Below are 18,723 nucleotides of genomic sequence, written 5' to 3'. Positions count from 1 at the left end.
ATAATAATAATTCCTGTAGATTCATAGGTAGCGGTGATTTTATGAAACAGATAATCGTCACGGTTACACATTAAAAGAAAAAAAATACACAAAAAATCTAAATCTCTGATGGAATACCTTTTGACACACTGCTGTGTGTGTGTTCAGTGATGGGTTAAATGCAGAGGTCACATTCCAAGTATGGGTTACCATGGCAAATACGTCACTTTCACAATTTTGAGTACAGTAATTTGTAGCAGGGTGAAAATGTTATGTGAATTGTCACACATGTTCAAATCTTTCCAACAGTTTTAGTTAAAGAGGAAATTTCACAATACTTTTTTAAGGTGTCCACAGAGTACGTATGTGAAGTTTTGGCTCAAAATGCCATGTAGATAGTTTTTATAGCATGTTAAAATTGCCACTTTGTAGGTGTGAGCAAAAATGTGCCATTTTTGGGTGTGTCCTATAAAATGCAAATAAGATGATCTCTGCACTAAATGGCAGTGCTGCGGTTGGATAGTGCAGATTAAAGGCGGAGTGCGCAATGTTTAAAAGCCTATGTTGATATTTGAAATCACCTAAACAAACACGCCCCAACCCCAATAGAATCTGGACCTTCTTTTAAAAGACCCGCCCCACACATACGCAACCCGGCAAGGATGTCGGTTAGTAGACACGCCCCTTACTGCTGATTGGCTACAAATGTGTTTTGGTAGTCGGCCCGTCTCCTTTTCCAAAGCGTTTTTCAAACATTGTGCACTCCGCCTTTAAGGGGGTGGTATTATCCCCTTCTGACATCACAAGGGGGCCACATTTCCATGACCTATTTTTTCACATGCTTGTAGAGAATGGTTAACCAAAACTAAGTTACTGGGTTGATTTTTTTTTCATGTTCTAGGTTGATAAAAGCACTGGGGACCCAATTATAGCACTTAAACATGGAAAAAGTCAGATTCTCATGATATGTCCCCTTTAAGAGTCACTGAGAAACATGCTGCAATGTACAGCTGAAACAAGTACACATTAAAAGATTGCTTGTTGCCAAGTCATATTAACTTGCATCAGCACTTGTGTTGGATATAACTGCTGTACGAGCAAAACAGAGGTGAAGAACAAACACAGCAAAGATCATATCATGAACAGAAGAACATGAGGCTGTATCAAGTTGTCTTCACGCTTTTGGTCGCAGTTTACTGCAATGAACTCTGTAATGGGTAAGTTCATCAATAGTTGAGATATTACATACATGTACTTATATGTCACTTATATGTTTAAAGCCATAATTGATATACATCATATATTTTTAAATGACGTGACTATATATTTTTTTCTTGATAGAGACCAAGTTCTTCGAATCCATGCCAAAACCGAGGACCACATTGAGGTTCTGAATGAGCTCAAAATGGGCCGAGGGGTATGTTAACAGTCTGTTAAACAGTGTAGCATATGTTTTTGGTTAGTTTTACAGGTGATGGATTACTGGAATATCCTTATGTATAGATTATCCTTAGTTTATACCAGGGTCTCCAATGTTTTTGTGAGCAAGGGCTACCACAATGGATAAAACAATCTGGAGGGCTACTTTTTGTCTACTCAAAACGTTCTTGTTTTAATTGTTGATTTTATTTAAATCGTACTTGTTGATATGTTTTAGCATTGTTTAAAATGTTAAACCAAGCTAAGCTATAAAATATGTAATAAATAAATATTTAAATTGAGACTATTAATAGAATGTACTTTGGTGGGCACCTCACAGGCACTACGTTGGAGACCCCTGGTTTATATCCTATGTATTAAAATAGCCCAAGAAATTTTTTGCCAGACTGATGTATTGTTATTTCATTCAAAATAAACTAGGCTGTTCCTTATAGCTAATTATCTAACGATGCTGACATTTCAGTTTATTTATTTGAATACATTCATGCATGTTATGTAAATAATTTGTGATTCTGTAGCTGGATTTCTGGACCCATGGCATCTCTACCGACCTGCCTGTTGATATCCGCGTGCCTCACGCCAGTCTGCACGCTGTCAAAGACTTCCTCTCTGAAAACAAGGTCCCTTTCACAGTCATGATCAACAATGTGCAGGTAAGGGTTAAAAAAATCAAACGACATAAAAGCTATTCAGCCATGCAGAATTTGTAGAAAATCCAAACATGAGAAATCACATCATATTTATTTTCACCAGTTTAACTACAATGTATTTTGTAATGTAATTTATAGCAGAATGTATTAATAACATACAATGTTTACTGTGGCTCAGGAACTTCTGGATAAGGAGAAAGCAGAGATGGAGAGTAATGCAGCGATGGAGCGTAGCACCAAAATCTTCAACTTTGCTGCTTATCATACCCTGGATGAAGTAAGTACACATAGGCCTACTATATATAGTGTTATGAAATGGCACACAATTAAGCAATATGGATATCATAGGTATGATATTGTGCATCGTCTGAATATTTTAAATGACTTCAGATTTACAGTTTTATGGACAACCTTGTTGATAGTCACCAAAATCTGGTCTCTAAAGAGCAAATCGGCAACACTTATGAGAACCGACCCATGTATGTCCTTAAGGTAAAGTTTCATTTGCATGGATATAAACACAGATTTCAATTTATGCAATATAAATATCCATGTAGAACTGTCTGGTATAAAATATGTATTTACAATGAATCCAGTTCAGCACAGGTGGAGCGGGAAAACCAGCGATCTGGATTGACGCTGGAACCCACTCCAGAGAGTGGATTTCCCATGCAACTGCAGTGTGGATTGCCAACCAGGTGAGATTGTGGTAGACTTATTGATTTAGTACTTGGTTAAGTCATAGAGCGGTTTTCTTATTTAGGTGTACTCAGTATTTTCTATAAAAGTATTTTTATTTGCAAAAACGTTTTGAATTTGGGAGAAGTTACCAAGTGCACATTTATGGCACACTCATGAAGGAAAAAGTACAAACTAGTTGTTTCCCATCTTTGAAACCTTCTAATCATATTCTTTTACATCTCTAGATCGCCACAGACTTTGCAAGTAATCGTGCCCCTGTGCCTAAAATCCTGGGTGTAATGGATATCTACATGCTGATTGTGGCAAACCCCGATGGATACGTCTTCTCCCACACCTCCCCAAATGTAAGCGACACATTTGCATGAGAACAAAAAATCTTTCAAAAAAGTTCTTATATCTAATATATTTTTTTATCAGGAATTTTACCGGTTGTGGCGTAAAAACCGTTCTGTAACCTCTGACCCCAAATGTCGTGGGGTTGACATCAATCGGAACTGGGACGCTGAATTTGGGGGTACGTCGATATTCTCATTATATAATCTTACTGAAATGAAAAAGAATGTACACTCTTAAAAACAACACATTAGTGTTGATTCTGGGGCAACACACTAAATGCGTTGTCCCAGAATCAACCCATCTTTATGTTATTATTGAAACAACACATTTTGTGTTACTTTTAACACAACTTTTGATTTATTTTAACACAAAATCAACACAAAATGACACATAATGTGTTACAATTACACATAATGTGTTAAAAGCTTAAAGGTACAGTGTGTAAATTTTAGCGGCATCTAGTGATGAGGTTGCGAATTGCAACCAAAGGCTCAGTCCACTGCTCACCTCTTGCTTTAGAAACACATAAGCTACAATAGCCATCACCAGACAAACATGTCATCGCCAGAGACAACTTAGTAAAAAAGTTTGTCCATTAAGAGCTTCTGTAAAAACATGGCGGCACAAAATGGCGACTTCCATGTAAGGGGACCCTCAGTGTATGTAGATAAAAACATCTCATTCTAATGTAATAAACACATATGGTTCATTATGAAAGGTCTTTATACACCCCTGATAATGAGGTTTTGTATATTATTTTGCATTTTTGTCAAGAGATCCTTTTAAAAATTACACACTGCACCTTTAAGACAAAAAGATTAAGATCTTTTCTAAGAATGTATTATTACAGCAATATATCGCATTTTTGCTCAAAATTTAGGTGGTTCAATTTTAGTTAACTTTCAATGTGTTTCTGCATATTTTCTCCTATAGCTCCTGGAGCCAGTGACGATCCCTGCGCTGAAGACTACCGCGGCCCTTCTGCTAACTCTGAGACTGAAGTGAAAAATATGGCCAATTTTATTGTGAACCATAACAACTTTAAATCTTTCATTACTCTTCACTCATACAAACAGCTCCTTATGTATCCTTACGGTTACACTGGAACAGACACTCCTGACAGAAGTGAACTTGTAAGTCAATCTGCTTTCATAACCATTTATATGATTTTTTACGTTACTTTAGAGTCTAACTTGTGTGCGTGCGTGCATGTGTGTGTAGCACAATGTGGCTCTATCTGCAAGCAAAGCACTAAACTCTTGGCATGGCACAGTCTACAAAGTTGGAAATATCTTCAGCACTATAGGTAAGTCAGTGTACTGGTAAACCAAGCTGCTGGTCATAATTAACTTAGAGAATTTCCAGAAGTAAATTGTTTAATACACTTTTTTTAACTCTTCAGATTTTCTTTGTGGACTAAACTGTGAATTATTTTGTCATTACTTTAATAATTTTATTTTATTTTTTTCAAAAAGTGTGAGTGATATTGGTTCTTTTCAGGGTCCTCATTAATGGGAAATGCATGTAACCAGTTGTAAAAAACTAATGTTTGTGTGTTTTATCACAGAGCAAGCTAGTGGTGCAAGTATTGACTGGGCTTACAATCGTGGCATCAAATATTCCTATGCTTTTGAGCTGCGTGACACTGGCAAACACGGATTCCTCTTGCCTGCCGACCAAATCGTTTCAACTTCAAAAGAGACCTGGCTTGCTATCAAATACATCATGGAATATGTTTGTGATAAACTTTAAGATGAATTTACAGATATCTTAATAAATTCCCAGAAGATGTGTATTTGTACCAAATTATATAAATGTTAATGAGGTAAAAAATTAAATTACGTTCTACCTGCATTTTAGTAATCTCTCTTCTCAGTGGGTAGCACTGCTGTCACAGCAAGAAGATCCCCCGGTTCAAGCCCGGCTATAGGTCAGGTGGCCTTTTTTTGCATGTTCTCCCTGTGTCAGCATGGGTTTACTTTGGGTACTCCGGTTTCCTCCCACAGGCCAAAAACATGCAAGTTAGGTGAATCGAAGATACCAAATTGCCCCTCCCCTAACCTTTGTATGGATTTTAATTAAATCAACTTGTGTATAGATTAACCAGTTCTCACCATAAATATAGATGCTGGAATAGTCTGTCAAAAATAAATGTTGTGCATTTAAACTGCCTTTAGTCAGTTTCTTTGTCCAAAACTTATTTACCTTAGAAATATAAGGTGATTTACATCAACAGAAAAAAGGTACCTTATCTGTCGCTGGGATTGTCAATGTATATACAACACATTGAAATGGTGTACCTGTGTACCTATAGAACAATTTTGTACCAGTTAAATTTTACGGATACAAAACAGCTACACAATAGATCCTTAAGGTATCACAGATGGGTGTGTTTGATCAGGGTTGATGCTAAACACTGCAGGATGTGAGGAACCCTACCATAGAAGAACCATTTTGGCTAAATGGTTCCATTAAGAACATTTTAAAGGTACCCTAGTTATAAACACATGTATGGATTAATATATGAACACTGGGATGGGTTATATGAATGTGAAAATAAAAACAGTACAAATGTCATAGTTTAAAAAAAAACATCATCAAATGATTTCAGATGGTTGCAATTGAACCTGTTCTATTAACGCTACAGCGAGGTAAACGTGATAAATAAGTCAGTAGATTATAAAATGATGTGAAACTATAGAAGATACCATAGCATTTATTATAGTAAACTGTAGTAATATTTGACAATAACCATTACACATCATCGATTTCGGAAAGTAAAACATAATGGCGACCCCCATAGGTTAAAATAAGTATTACATGTTTGGTTTTGTAATGAAAATATTTAATGTTTCTATCAATTAATTTTAGTAGTTGAAGGCAAATATAAAATCTTAAAACATAAAAGTCTTCATAGTCGGGGGAGCTTTAAACATCTGAAGGACTTTTTTGTTTCACAGGTTCTTCAGATTTAAAAAATGTAAGATAGAAAGGCTTTTTTACACTTAAAGTGAAAAGTTGGTAACACCTAAAAATGACTTTTTTCAACTTATATGTTAAAGTGAAAATACTGTAAGTGAAAAATTTTAGTTGAAAAAAATTCGATTTTTTTTAGGTGTTACCAATACTAATTATTACCATAGTATTTAATATAGTAAACTGTAGTAATATTTGACAACAACCATTTCATGTCATCAATTTCAGAAAGTAAAACATAATGGCGACACCCAAAGGTTAAAATATGTATTACGTGTTTGGTTTTTTGAAGTAATGAAAATATTTAATGTTTCTATCAATTAATTTTAGTAGTTGAAGGCAAATATAAAATATTAAAGCATAAAAGTCTTCATAGTCGGGGGACCTTTAAACATCTGAAGGACTTTTTTGTTTCACAAAAGGTTCTTCAGATTATAAAAATGTAAGATAGAAAGGCTTTTTTACACTAAAAGTGAAAAGTTGGTAACACCTGAAAAAACTTTTTTTTCAACTTATATGTTAAAGTGAAAATACTGTAAGTGAAACATTTTAGTTGAAAAAAATTCGTTTTTTTTTTAGGTGTTACCAATTAAAGTATTTTTTTAGGATACAGTGTAAAGTTTGATTTAATAAGAAACCAAAAATTGTCCATTTAAGCACCTTTATTTTTAAGCATGTACTTTAAAGTAGCTTCATAGCATCAATTGTTTTATATTTTCTATTATTTCATGCTAATTATATTTTATATTAACACTACATTTTAATCAGTGCTGGGCAAAGATTAATCTAAATTAATCGCATACAAAATAAAAGTGAGTTTTTGCATAAAATAGATGTGTTTTCTTTGTGTAATTATTATGTTTAACACACACACATACATGTATACATTTCTGAATTTTTTTAATTTATATATCATTTTTATATATATCTTATACAGAATATATAAAAATAAATATACTTGTAAATGTTTCTTAAATACATGAATGTGTGTGTATTTATATTTATACATAATAATTGCACACAGCACACACTCATGTATTATACAAAAACTTACTTTTATTTTGTATGCGATTAATCACGATTAATCTTTGCCCAGCACTAATTTTAATCCAATAATCTAATCCAATATATTTTGGCACAAACTGACAGCCTCAGTTTAAGCACAAACAGGCCCATATATTATAGAGGGAGGCTGTATAATACACCTGAGATAAACCTTTACCGAGCACAGCTTTGTCCTTTCACAGACAACATGATAAGGCCTAACTCTGTATCTGGCTTTAACTGCCTGTTATGTAAACTTTCACACGAGTTAACACCTTTTTACTTGGTTTTACCCTAATTTTAGAATCACTGTGAAACAAACAGCTGGAAAAAATACACATTCAAAGGCTGCTGGTTTCCGAGTCACATTATCTTGCATCAGCACTAGTTACGTGATAGATATCACTGAGAACTCAACATGTGTCTGTGAGTCTATAAGAGCAGCTCAGCTATGAAAGGAAACTACAAAGGACAACATGAAGCTCTTTCTTGCTGTTTTCGCAGTTTTGGTCGCAGTTCACTGCGAGGATCTCTTTTACGGGTAAGTTCAAATAATGGTTCTTTAACACAGATCAGTATCTGAGCAAATGTAGTAACCTCATTTTGTCCTTCACAAATTTTCCTAATAGAGATCAAGTTCTCAGAATCCAAGCTGAAACTGAGGACCACCTGAAGGCTTTGAAGGAGCTGGAAGACGACGTGCATTTGGGGGTATGAAGGTCTTGCTAAATCATACCTGTTACTATATATTTTTTTCTCTGGGCTAAAAACTGATGCTCATATGTTTCAACTTTCAATGGAAAAAAAGGAATGTATATGCAGATAATGTATTTATGTGATCCAATAGCTGGATTTCTGGACCCATGGCCTCTCTACAGATCTGCCTGTTGATATTCGCGTGCCTCGCGCCAGTCTATACGATGTTAAAGGATTCCTCACTGTAAACAAGATCCCTTTCACAGTTATGATCAACAATGTGCAGGTAAGAGATTGAGAAGATTGAAACAAAAATTTTAAAGATATGACTTGCTATGGTGGGTGGATATTATTTATTAGTGTAATGTAACAGTAAGTTGCAAAATTTTACTGTACCACAGGATCTTCTGGATAAGGAAAAAGCAGAGATGGTGAAAAATGCAGCGATGGAGCGCAGTACCAAAAGCTTTAACTTTGGTGCTTATCACTCCCTGGATGAAGTAAGTGCACAAATTTAGCATTGAAGCATGACCACAAAGCCATATGCTTGACAAAGCAGGTGTTTAAGAGATGAACAAACGTCTTTGAATATTTTAAATATTTTCAGATTTACAGTTTTATGGACGACCTTGTGACAAGTCACCAAAACCTGGTCTCTAAAGTGCAGATCGGCAACACTTATGAGAACCGCCCCATGTATGCCCTCAAGGTAAAGTTGAATAAAGCAGATTAAATGATTATGATCAGAATTAAATGTAATGATTTTATGTTTTAAATAATTCCAGTTTAGCACTGGTGGTGCGAATCGACCAGCAATCTGGATTGACGCAGGAATCCACTCCAGGGAATGGGTTAGTCAGGCTTCTGCTGTGTGGATTTCCAACAAGGTGAGTGATCTGATCATACGCTACATAACGTAAAATGTTTCAGTCATTTTAACCCTCTGAAACTATATTTATGTAGATTGCTACAGATTATGGCGTTGATGCCGCTGTCACTGCTCTTCTCGGCCAAATGGATGTCTACTTGTTGATTGTGGCCAACCCTGACGGATATGCCTTTACTCATTCTAGTGTAAGTATTTCATTAAATTGGATGTATAAGTGAATTTTTGGAATATCAATGAAGTTCAAGTCATGAGAAAATCTGTAAGCAGCCCTTGGTTTAATAACAACAGAAAGCAACCTTTATTTCCATGTCTGGGTTAACTATAGACCCAATATAGTTCGGCTTTGAGTAACACTTTTAGCCAAAATAACCATGAATTTGGATATGTGATTTTTGCAGATTCTTGCAGGAGTAATATGATTATGATGTTAGCAAAGTCAACAGTGATTACAAAGTGCACTAAAAAAATGATTCATTCAATTTACTCAATTTTTAAGGTACAGTAAGTGGGTGCAATCAATTTATATAAGATACATTTAAACAAAAAAATTAGAAAAATAAAATAAAAAACTTTTGTTTAAATGTAGCTTAAAAATTTATTGCAACCACTTACCTTAAAAAATGAGTAAATTGAATGAATCATTTTTTCAGTGTGTTTGGTTTCATTATTTTATTTATTACATTTATTTTTGGGCTAAAATTCACTGAAAAAAAATTATTAATTTTATTTACTATTTCTTTTTAAGTGGTCACAATCAATTTGTTTAAGCTACATTTAAACAAAAAATTAGAAAAACAAAACAAAAAACTTTTGTTTAAATGTAAATAAATAAATTGATTGTGACCACTTACCTTAAAAAAATTAGTAAATTAAAATAAGAAACATTTTTCAGTGAACTATAGCCCAAAAATAAATGTAATTTATAAAATGTAAATTTTCACAGGGGCCCAAATTTTGTCTTGTTTTAGCTGAAAACTTGTTTTTTCAAGTCAATTCAACCTACTATTTTAAATTTTGACTTGTGCTAAGTTGGCATAACTTATAAAAACAAGTTGAAATGATTTAGCTTAATTTGTTAACTTAAAGTAACATAAAAATATGTGTTGATTTGACATTTTTTACAGTGTAGACATCTGGGCTGTGTATGGACAGCAATTAGTCTTTAAAACGGAAAATTGCTTGCTGGGATAGTGTTGCTGGGGGTATTTGGAAACCGGTGAAGTTACAGTTAATAAAACAATAAAATAGTTTACAGCACTTTTAAAGGGATAGTTTCCCCAAAAATGATTGAAATCATTTACTCACCCTCATGTTGTTACAAGCCTCATTTGTTTGTTCTGAACACAAAGGAAGATATTTTGAGCAATGTTTGTAACCATATTGTTTTTGAGCACCATTGACTTCCATAGTAGTATTTTTTGACTACTATGGAAGTCAATGGTGCTTCTGTTTCTGGCTTAAATACAAATATCTACCTTTGTGTACAAAGAAATGTATACAGATTTGTACCAACATGAGGGTGAGTAAATAATAACCGAATTTTCATGTTTGGGTGAACTCTCTCTTTAAGAACAAAATCATATTTCAAACATTACTACTGTTTTTTTTTCAGAACCGTATGTGGCGTAAGACTCGATCTGTAAATTCTGGTTCCTCATGCCGCGGTGTTGACCCCAACAGGAACTGGGACGCTGGCTTTGGTGGTATGTAGATATCCTTATTTTCCCCTGTTGGAAAGGTGTTGCTGACACAATTGGTGAAGCATGGTGCTTGCAATGCCAAGGTTATGCGTTCAATTTGCCAGGAAACACAAATACTTATTATTGTACAGTATGTATATACTGAAACTTAATATGAATAAATGTCTCTGCAAAATCCTTAAATGCAATGTAAACAAACTGCAACATGACAATTCTGTACATTCATTTTTCCTAGGGGTTGGAGCCAGCAAGGATCCCTGTTCTGATTCCTACCACGGCCCGTATGCCCACTCTGAGATCGAAGTGAAAAACATTGTGGATCTCATCAAGAGCCACGGCAACTTCAAATCTTTTATCTCCGTTCATGCTTACTCTCAGCTCTTAATGTATCCATACGGCTACACTTGCACAGATGCTCCTGATCAGTCTGAGCTTGTAAGCCAAATAACATTCACAAACATTTCATGCTTTTTATACCATGGCTTGTCTTAAATAATCTCATTTGTATTTGTTTTTGGTTATTTTAGCATACTGTAGGCACCGCTGCAGCCAGTAAACTCAGTTCTCTGTATAACACCAGATACAGGGTTGGAAGCATCTGCAAAATTATTTGTAAGTGGTTTACATCCTCTTCAAGCCTTTATACTATGAAATCAAAATTAGACGTTTGTGGCTTTAAGATCATGTGCATTTGCTCTGAGGGATCATTTAAACATAGTTTTTTATTGATTTCATATTGATGAAGGAACTTGCACTGCACATATTTTTATCTGATGCGAGTGTTTTTTTTATTCTGCATGTTGTTGTTTTTTTTTTCGTTACAGACCCAGCGAGTGGTGGAAGCATCGACTGGACTTATGACATTGGCATTAAATATTCCTTCGCTTTTGAGCTGCGTGACACCGGCCTCTATGGTTTCCTTTTACCTGCCAAACAGATCATTCCCACTGCAGAGGAGACCTGGCTTGGTCTTAAATACATTATGGAATATGTTAGTAATAATTCTTATTGAGAACAATATACAAAAATGTTAAAGCTAAAAATAAAGGTAACAATGGAAACTGGATTTAATGTTGTAATAAATTTAGCTGGATTTATTTCATGATTACATTCAATGCAATTATTGCTTTGTCTCATTTTAGTAGAGTTGATAAACAGTACTATACATTTTTCGTAATATTTATTCATATTCATTATTAAAATAATACTATAGCACTTGAAAGTGGTATGCATTGAGGGCAGAAAATCCACTAAAGTCTTTTATTTTGCATTATTGAGAACAAATGGCTCTCAAATTTTAAATTTTTGGCATGTGCATTTTGCCAAACATACACAAAACATTTCAACTTATAAAAGTCAACATAGCCCCACCAGTGACTGCTCATCTGAGGGGTGTCATGTGTGTTGCTTGCGTTTTCAAAATGTTTGTTGCCTCATGTGCAAGTGCATCATGTGTTTTGTCAAAATAAGTGCCTACTGCACATGCGTCAAAACCATTTATGATAAAAGAGACGCTCACGTTCATACAATACACGCAAGACACTTCCTTAACAGTAAACTCTGATTACGCATGAACGCGCCCACAAAAAAAGAAGTCACCGGCTGCCACTGAGCACCACATCAGTCTTTTAAATCTTCTAAAGCTCTTGAATAAATTCACAAAGTTTATCTTAATGGCATTAAAATGCTTAAATATTTTCAACATATAGTTGAGTCAAAAATGGAGAAGTTATAACAACCAAGCATATTTGGGTTTCTCCCTTTTAAAACCAAACATGGTATAAAAATATCCCAGAATTAATTTTTAAATGAGAAGAGATTAGTCTGAAATGATATACAAATATTGTTTCTGTAATCACAGAAAAATAATTAAAATGTAAACCTATTTGGAATGAAAATAATTTATATTATCTAATTTTATCATGGATCCAAATGAGGTTAAATGTAAGAGATTAGTAGAGCTTGGTTTGAAATTATATATAATGTGTAAATAATGTTGTTGATGACAATAAACATGTTAAATGTAAAATCTCAAAAGTATTTTCCACACATACGTCTGTCAAAAATGAATGCATGACTATAAACTGTATTTTGTGAATTAAATGAACGATTAAAGTCTTGTTTGTTGACAAAATAGTTTTTCTGCTTTCACTGAGTATTGTTTCTATCAGTCACATACTTTGGGCAAAGTTACACTTTTTATGAAACATGGGTTTCTTAAAGCAGTTAGACATAGAAATGTAAAAGCAAACCATCGGCCCATTTAAAAGATTTGATTCAAATTATTGTCAAAAATATTTGAGTACACGCCTCACACAAAGTATATCTTCTCAAGGGACAATACTATAGAAATGAAATCTGGATACATTTTAGAGTAGTCAATGTGCTACTTGTATAGCAGTATAGATTTACTGTCCTCAAAATAGCTTAACATCATACTGGTTTTCTCTCTTCACATTTGCTAAACTGAATTCATTATTTATTTATGTATTATCCTTTATTTTACCAGAATTAATCCCATTGAGACAAAAAATCTCTTCTACCAGGGATTCCTGGCCAAAATAGCAGCACACAAAGTTTCACACAAAAATATTTCAAAACGGACAATACGAAAAAGTCCTGTCCAGCACTCAGAACTACAATTCTTAAAACTGAAATATATAAAAGTTAAGTAAAACAAGAACATGATTCTTTCAGATAAGACTCCAAAAGGTTTCTAAAAATATTTAAAGATGGGAGCACATCCAGCATCAAAATACTCTGCATTTCATTCCATAATATATTAATTATAAATAGATTTTAAATATTATTTTATAGTATTTTTCATAAACAATTTGATAAGCAGAACAGAAATATATATTTCAGATTATTACAGCATTTAAAATATAATAATACAAGTGATACAATTTATGTCACGTCACGCGTATTCTTAAAAACATAGTTGACAGTAACACAGTGGCATAGCGTCTGGGCATGCAGGGTATGCACGTGCAAATGGGCCCAGGGCAATAGGGGGCCCGGCCCTGGGCCCGCCCCAGCTTTTAATAAAAAAATGTCAATTTAATTTTTATGTGTGGCAGCAATAAATATATTTTTGTATGCATATCATGTGTAGTGATTTCTTATTTCTCCGTAATGTCTAATTTCTCCGTCATTTCTTGTTTGCGTTTATTATTTTTTTTGCACTCCGCGGCTGCCCTATTATTTTTTTACATGATGCATCGCCGCGCCAAAAAATAAAGAAAACACGTTGTGAGAGGTTACTATAGTGGCTATCTACATGTACATTAAGGATGGACAAATATAAACATAAAAGTGGGGCCTCAAAGAGAAAAGAGAAGGCGGAGAACTTAGTCACGAGTCAAAAACTACCCAAAACATTTAGTTTTTCTTTATTTAAATCCACCCTTTAAAGTAAAAAAGTAAAGTAAAAATATTTGACTACCTTATTAAAAGTATATGTTGTTAACAGACCTGCGCGCCACAGTTAACAGTGCCAACGGGCAAGGTTGGGGTGGGGCTTTGGCTTAAGGGGGCCAGTAAATTTTTTTGCATATGGGCCCGGGACTCACTTGCTACGCCACTGCAGTAACAGTTTACATTTTTAGGGGTGTAAACTTCCAGGACAGGGCTCAAAAAAAAATGCATGTTTGAGCTGTCTTAACAGAATTAAATTAACTATTATAATTAAATATAATTTTTTTTAAAGCAAACCATTGGTCCATTAAAAGATTTAATTGGATAATTGGTAGGCTACTATTTGATCAGGTGAGTTGGTCATTTGATGAAAAGGTTGAAAACATAACAAACAAATTAATAGATGGCTGGCTTTATTTATATGTGCTATATGCTTTTACATACTGGTCACAATACTGTGTAGTGTGGTCTACTGTAGTTTCGATTTCCATTTATCTTTTCTCCTTTGATCTTGTGTTGCTTCTCAAGAAGTTAAAAAAGGAAGAGCAGAAATTCTTAGCACTTACAGTAGAATAAAGAAGGAACTTATGCCATATTTATAACCATGTTTTTGCCACATTGTGGTTTAGGGCTTTCATATATAAGAGCAGCTTTGAAATAAAGAACCACAGATCATTTCATAAAGAGAAAAACATGAAGTTGTATCTGTATCAAGCCATCTTTACACTTTTGGTCGCAGTTTACTGCGAGGGACACTTTAAAGGGTGAGTTTAGATACATAGTTGCAGATTAATAGTTGACATATAAAGTCAATACCGGCTTTAAATAAAATTGCACAGCACACTTTACAGTACAGTATGTCTTGTCTTGTTTAGAAGTCATTGCTTATTTCAATCGAATTACATTTTCTGATTGTTACGTTTTTCTCGACAGACACCAAGTTCTCCGAATCCATGCGGAAACTGAGGACCACCTTGAGGTTCTGTATGAGTTGAGAGGAAACCAGGAGGTATGAACTTTCATATCTGTAGCTGGATTTCTGGACCGATGGCATCTCGACCGCTCTTCCTATTGATGTCCTCGTGCCTCACGCCAATCTGTCCGATGTTAAAAACATCCTCAATACAGTCAAGATCCCTTTCACAGTCATGATCAGCAATGTGCAGGTAAGAGACTGAAGGTCTACGTTGAAAACAGAAATATCAATAAATACAATATGCCTAGTAGCCTTTGCAAAATTGGTAGTTTGGCACATAAAAAATCACATCATATTTATTTTTACCATGCAGTTTAACTACAATGTCCTTTGTAATGTAAATTATAGCAATATTTATAATGTTTTACTGCATCTCAGGAACTTCTGGATAAGGAGAAAGCAGAGATGGAGAGTAATGCAGCGATGAAGAGCAGTATCAAGGGCTTTAACTTTGCTGCTTATCACACCCTGGATGAAGTAAGTACACAAACCGCATATACAGTAGTATTGTAAAAATGAGTCATATTTAAAACTTAATATGTGTCATATGATATTATGTATTTATGAGTCTCAATATTTTAATGAACTTCTTCAGATTTACAGTTGGATGGATACTCTTGTTGCGACTCACTCTAATGTCGTCTCTAAAGTGGAGATTGGCAAGTCTTATGAGAACCGGCCCATGTATGTCCTCAAGGTGAAGTCTATAGATTAAAAGAATATGAACACAGATTATAAACTAACATCTGTTTATTTTTAAAATCTAATTATAATGAATTCAGTTCAGCACAGGTGGAGCGAGAAAACCTGCGATCTGGATTGACGCGGGCATCCACGCCAGAGAGTGGATTTCCCCTGCAACTGCAGTGTGGATTGCCAACCGGGTCAGTGAGATTGTTTAGTACTTGGTTAAGTATGTTGGTCATAAAACACGCAGAGTATTTTCTTATTAAGATTCACTCAGGATGTGAGAACATTCACAATGTTTACTTACAAATGCACATTTTTTGCTAATCCATTTAATAATTAAAGGTGCAGTGTGTAAATTTTAGCGGCATTCAGTGGTGAGGTTCCGAATTGCAACCAATGGCTCAGTGCACTGCTCACCCCTCGCTTTTGAAACGCATAGAAACACTATGGTAGCCGCCACCGGAAAAACACGTAATTGACAGAGAAAACTTTGTAAAAAAGATTTGTCCGTTAAGGGGTTCTGTAGAAACATGGCGGCACAAAATGGCGACTTCCACGTAAGGGGGTAGATAAAAACGTCTCATTCTAAGGTAATAAAAACATAACGGTTCATTATAAAAAGGTCTTTATACACCCCTGATAATATAGTTTTGTATATTATTTTGCATTTCTGTCAAGAGGTCCTTCTAAAAATTACACACTGCACCTTTAAATTGATGCTTAGAAATTATTTCCGAGCAAGATCTGTTGTGCAAGGGGAAGTTATGTGCAATATAAACTCAAAAACCTGTTTCAAAAGAAACCATAAGGAACCATACAGCAACCACAAGATGACAGTTCGATGTTTGAGCAACATTGCTCAATATACTTGCGAAGACAACTTACCAATTTTTATTTTTTGAAACTTAATCTGTTTCGTTTGAATCTCTAGATTGCCACAGAATTTGCAAATAATCGTGGCCGTGTGCCTAAAATCCTTAGGGTAATGGATATCTACATGTTGACTGTGACAAACCCAGATGGATACGTCTTCTCCCACAAAAATGTAAGTTTGCATAAATAAATGTTTTGATTAAATTGTATTTCTAATTTACTCTCTTTTATTAATAATAAAAGCACCGCATGTGGCGTAAAAACCGCTCTGTGACCCCTAACCCGAAATGCCGTGGCGTTGACCTCAACCGGAACTGGGATGCTAAATTTGGGGGTACGTACAGTATAGTAGTAACGTGTAAATTTAATGTTAACGAACTAAAAGATGAAAATTTTGTTCACATTTTTTTCACAGGGCCTGGAGCCAGCAATGACCCCTGTACTGAGATCTACCACGGCCCGTATGCCAACTCTGAGATCGAAGTGAAAAACATTGTGGATCTCATCAAGAGCCACGGCAACTTCAAATCTTTTATCTCCATTCATGCTTACTCTCAGCTCTTAATGTATCCATACGGCTACACGTGCACAGATGCTCATGATCAGTCTGAGCTCGTAAGCCAAATCACATTTATAAGCATTACTACTGCTTTTAATACCGTGGCTTGACTTAAATAATCTTACTATCATTGTTTTGGGTTATTTTAGCATACTGTAGGCACCGCTGCTGTCAGTAAACTCAGTTCTCTGTATAACACCACGTACAAAGTTGGAAGCATCTGCAATATTATCTGTAAGTGGTTTACATCCTCTTCAAGCCTTTTTATGTACACATACTAAATTGTATACCTAATAATGCACTTTGGATAAAAGCATTTGCCAAATGCATAAATCTAAATGTGTGGTTGTGAACAGGGCCTTTCTTACACATTTTTGGTCCTCCTGGACCTGTAGGCCCTTAGATTTGGTACCACGGCACAAAAGTGAGGAAGTTATTTTCTCATATTCTGCATGTTGTTTTGTTTTGTTCTAGACCCAGCGAGTGGTGGAAGCATCGACTGGACTTATGACGTTGGTATTAAATATTCGTTCACTTTTGAGCTGCGTGACACCGGCCGCTATGGTTTCCTCTTACCTGCCAAACAGATCATTCCCACTGCAAAGGAGACCTGGCTTGCTCTTAAATATTTGATGAAATACGTTCAAAATCATCCTTATTGAGAACAAAATCAAAATGATTAAAGTTAGAAATAAAGATGGTAATGCAAACAATATTTGTCTGTATTAATGGACCAAGTTGTATAAGTTTTCTTTGTTTCATGATACTGTTCTTTATGTAGCCCATCACATTGCACTATTGTCTTAAATTATAAGAATTTTTCAATACAATTTGATAAACAGTACAGAAAAAAATATTAATTAATTTTATAGCATTATTTATATATAATAAAATGGTATGCAAGGAGTCCACACATTTGTAGACCACTAGTAAAACTATTTTATTTATTTTGCATTTTCATAATTTAATAGAATATAAGGAACAAACATACAATTTATCTCACTTTTATCAGTGCTTGTATCCTTAAATGCAAAATGTCAACAGTAACATTTTATATTGTAGTGTTCAAACCACATTTTGACCAATAGGGGGCAATATCTGCTAATAAATAAAGCGCTTTCAGAAGTAATAGTCTGTCAATGTATGAAGATTGCTTAGTGTTCCAGTTCACTATCCTTTCGGGTTGTTCGTGTACAAAAAGGCCACTAAATTAAACGGCTGCAAAAATGTATTTTTTTCATAAATCTTTTAATCAAATCTGTAACCAAATGCTTCGAAAACGTCCATGATTTTAACTATTTAATTGTCAAGTTACAGTAATAAGTGGTGCCTCACAAAAAATTGTTGCGTATAGGAGTCGTGACGCGACATTTCCTACTCTGCCTTCTATAAAATTCAATTTTAATCACAGTAAAACCTAAATACATTTTCCAACAAAAGTTTTGTTTAGGGTAAAACATATTAAAGAAAATATTAATAACAATTCTGCATTTACCCTCCTTTTGAAAAAAAAAACCCCAAAATGTCATTCCCAAACTAAAATAGATACAGTTCATGACGCGTTTGCTCTAAAAACATAAGTTTGGTCTCATCTGAAAGAAGACACTTGGACGTTTATTGTAAAGACAGAATAATTATTTTGTGGTAGTAAAGTAAGTAGTTATGAAGGGATTAAAAGTAAATTTCTAATAACTTTACAAACTACATTTGATATTTAAATGAAATTGGCCTTAAATGAATCTAGAAATGCACTGTAGCTATAAAGCCACAGATTTGACCGTGTTCTGTTTCAAATC

The 18,723-nt window shown here is 34.5% G+C and overlaps 4 protein-coding genes across 4 annotated transcripts in view; all 4 read left to right on the top strand.

The window, feature by feature from the left end:
* The first annotated feature begins 1,035 nt into the window (after positions 1–1,035).
* On the top strand, positions 1,036–5,274 carry cpa2 (carboxypeptidase A2 (pancreatic)). The gene is made up of 11 exons (XM_055192252.2): positions 1,036–1,196; positions 1,321–1,396; positions 1,938–2,072; positions 2,248–2,346; positions 2,460–2,561; positions 2,666–2,767; positions 2,996–3,115; positions 3,189–3,285; positions 4,041–4,240; positions 4,329–4,413; positions 4,675–5,274. The coding sequence occupies exons 1-11, from the start codon at positions 1,132–1,134 to the stop codon at positions 4,857–4,859; spliced, it is 1,266 nt and encodes a 421-aa protein (XP_055048227.2). The 5' UTR covers positions 1,036–1,131; the 3' UTR covers positions 4,860–5,274.
* A 2,238-nt stretch (positions 5,275–7,512) lies between these two features.
* LOC129433613 (carboxypeptidase A2) lies at positions 7,513–11,478 on the top strand. The gene is made up of 11 exons (XM_055192253.2): positions 7,513–7,668; positions 7,757–7,838; positions 7,975–8,109; positions 8,225–8,323; positions 8,431–8,532; positions 8,609–8,710; positions 8,787–8,897; positions 10,325–10,415; positions 10,648–10,847; positions 10,940–11,024; positions 11,237–11,478. Exons 1-11 carry the CDS (start codon positions 7,604–7,606, stop codon positions 11,422–11,424), a joined length of 1,260 nt encoding a protein of 419 aa, XP_055048228.2. The 5' UTR covers positions 7,513–7,603; the 3' UTR covers positions 11,425–11,478.
* Positions 11,479–12,608: 1,130 nt separating this feature from the next.
* The window catches only part of smc1b (structural maintenance of chromosomes 1B), a 45,916-nt gene continuing 39,801 nt past the window's right edge, over positions 12,609–18,723 (top strand). The window contains exon 1 of the mRNA XM_073868640.1: positions 12,609–12,631. Coding sequence (XP_073724741.1) covers positions 12,621–12,631 — 11 coding nt within the window. The 5' untranslated portion in view covers positions 12,609–12,620. The remainder of the gene's footprint in view (positions 12,632–18,723) is intronic.
* Positions 14,315–17,640, top strand: LOC129433615 (carboxypeptidase A1). The gene is given in 11 exon segments (XM_073868642.1): positions 14,315–14,593; positions 14,763–14,859; positions 14,861–14,995; positions 15,184–15,282; positions 15,401–15,502; positions 15,588–15,689; positions 16,427–16,540; positions 16,612–16,702; positions 16,784–16,983; positions 17,077–17,161; positions 17,402–17,640. Coding segments are annotated over 11 exon segments (1,284 nt in total). The 5' UTR covers positions 14,315–14,522; the 3' UTR covers positions 17,590–17,640.

Source organism: Misgurnus anguillicaudatus, chromosome 6, assembly GCF_027580225.2.
Source record: "Misgurnus anguillicaudatus chromosome 6, ASM2758022v2, whole genome shotgun sequence".
NCBI classification, from domain to species: Eukaryota; Metazoa; Chordata; class Actinopteri; order Cypriniformes; family Cobitidae; genus Misgurnus; species Misgurnus anguillicaudatus.
The sequence above is the reverse complement of the archived record's forward strand: the minus strand, read 5'-3'. Positions and strand labels throughout refer to the sequence as shown.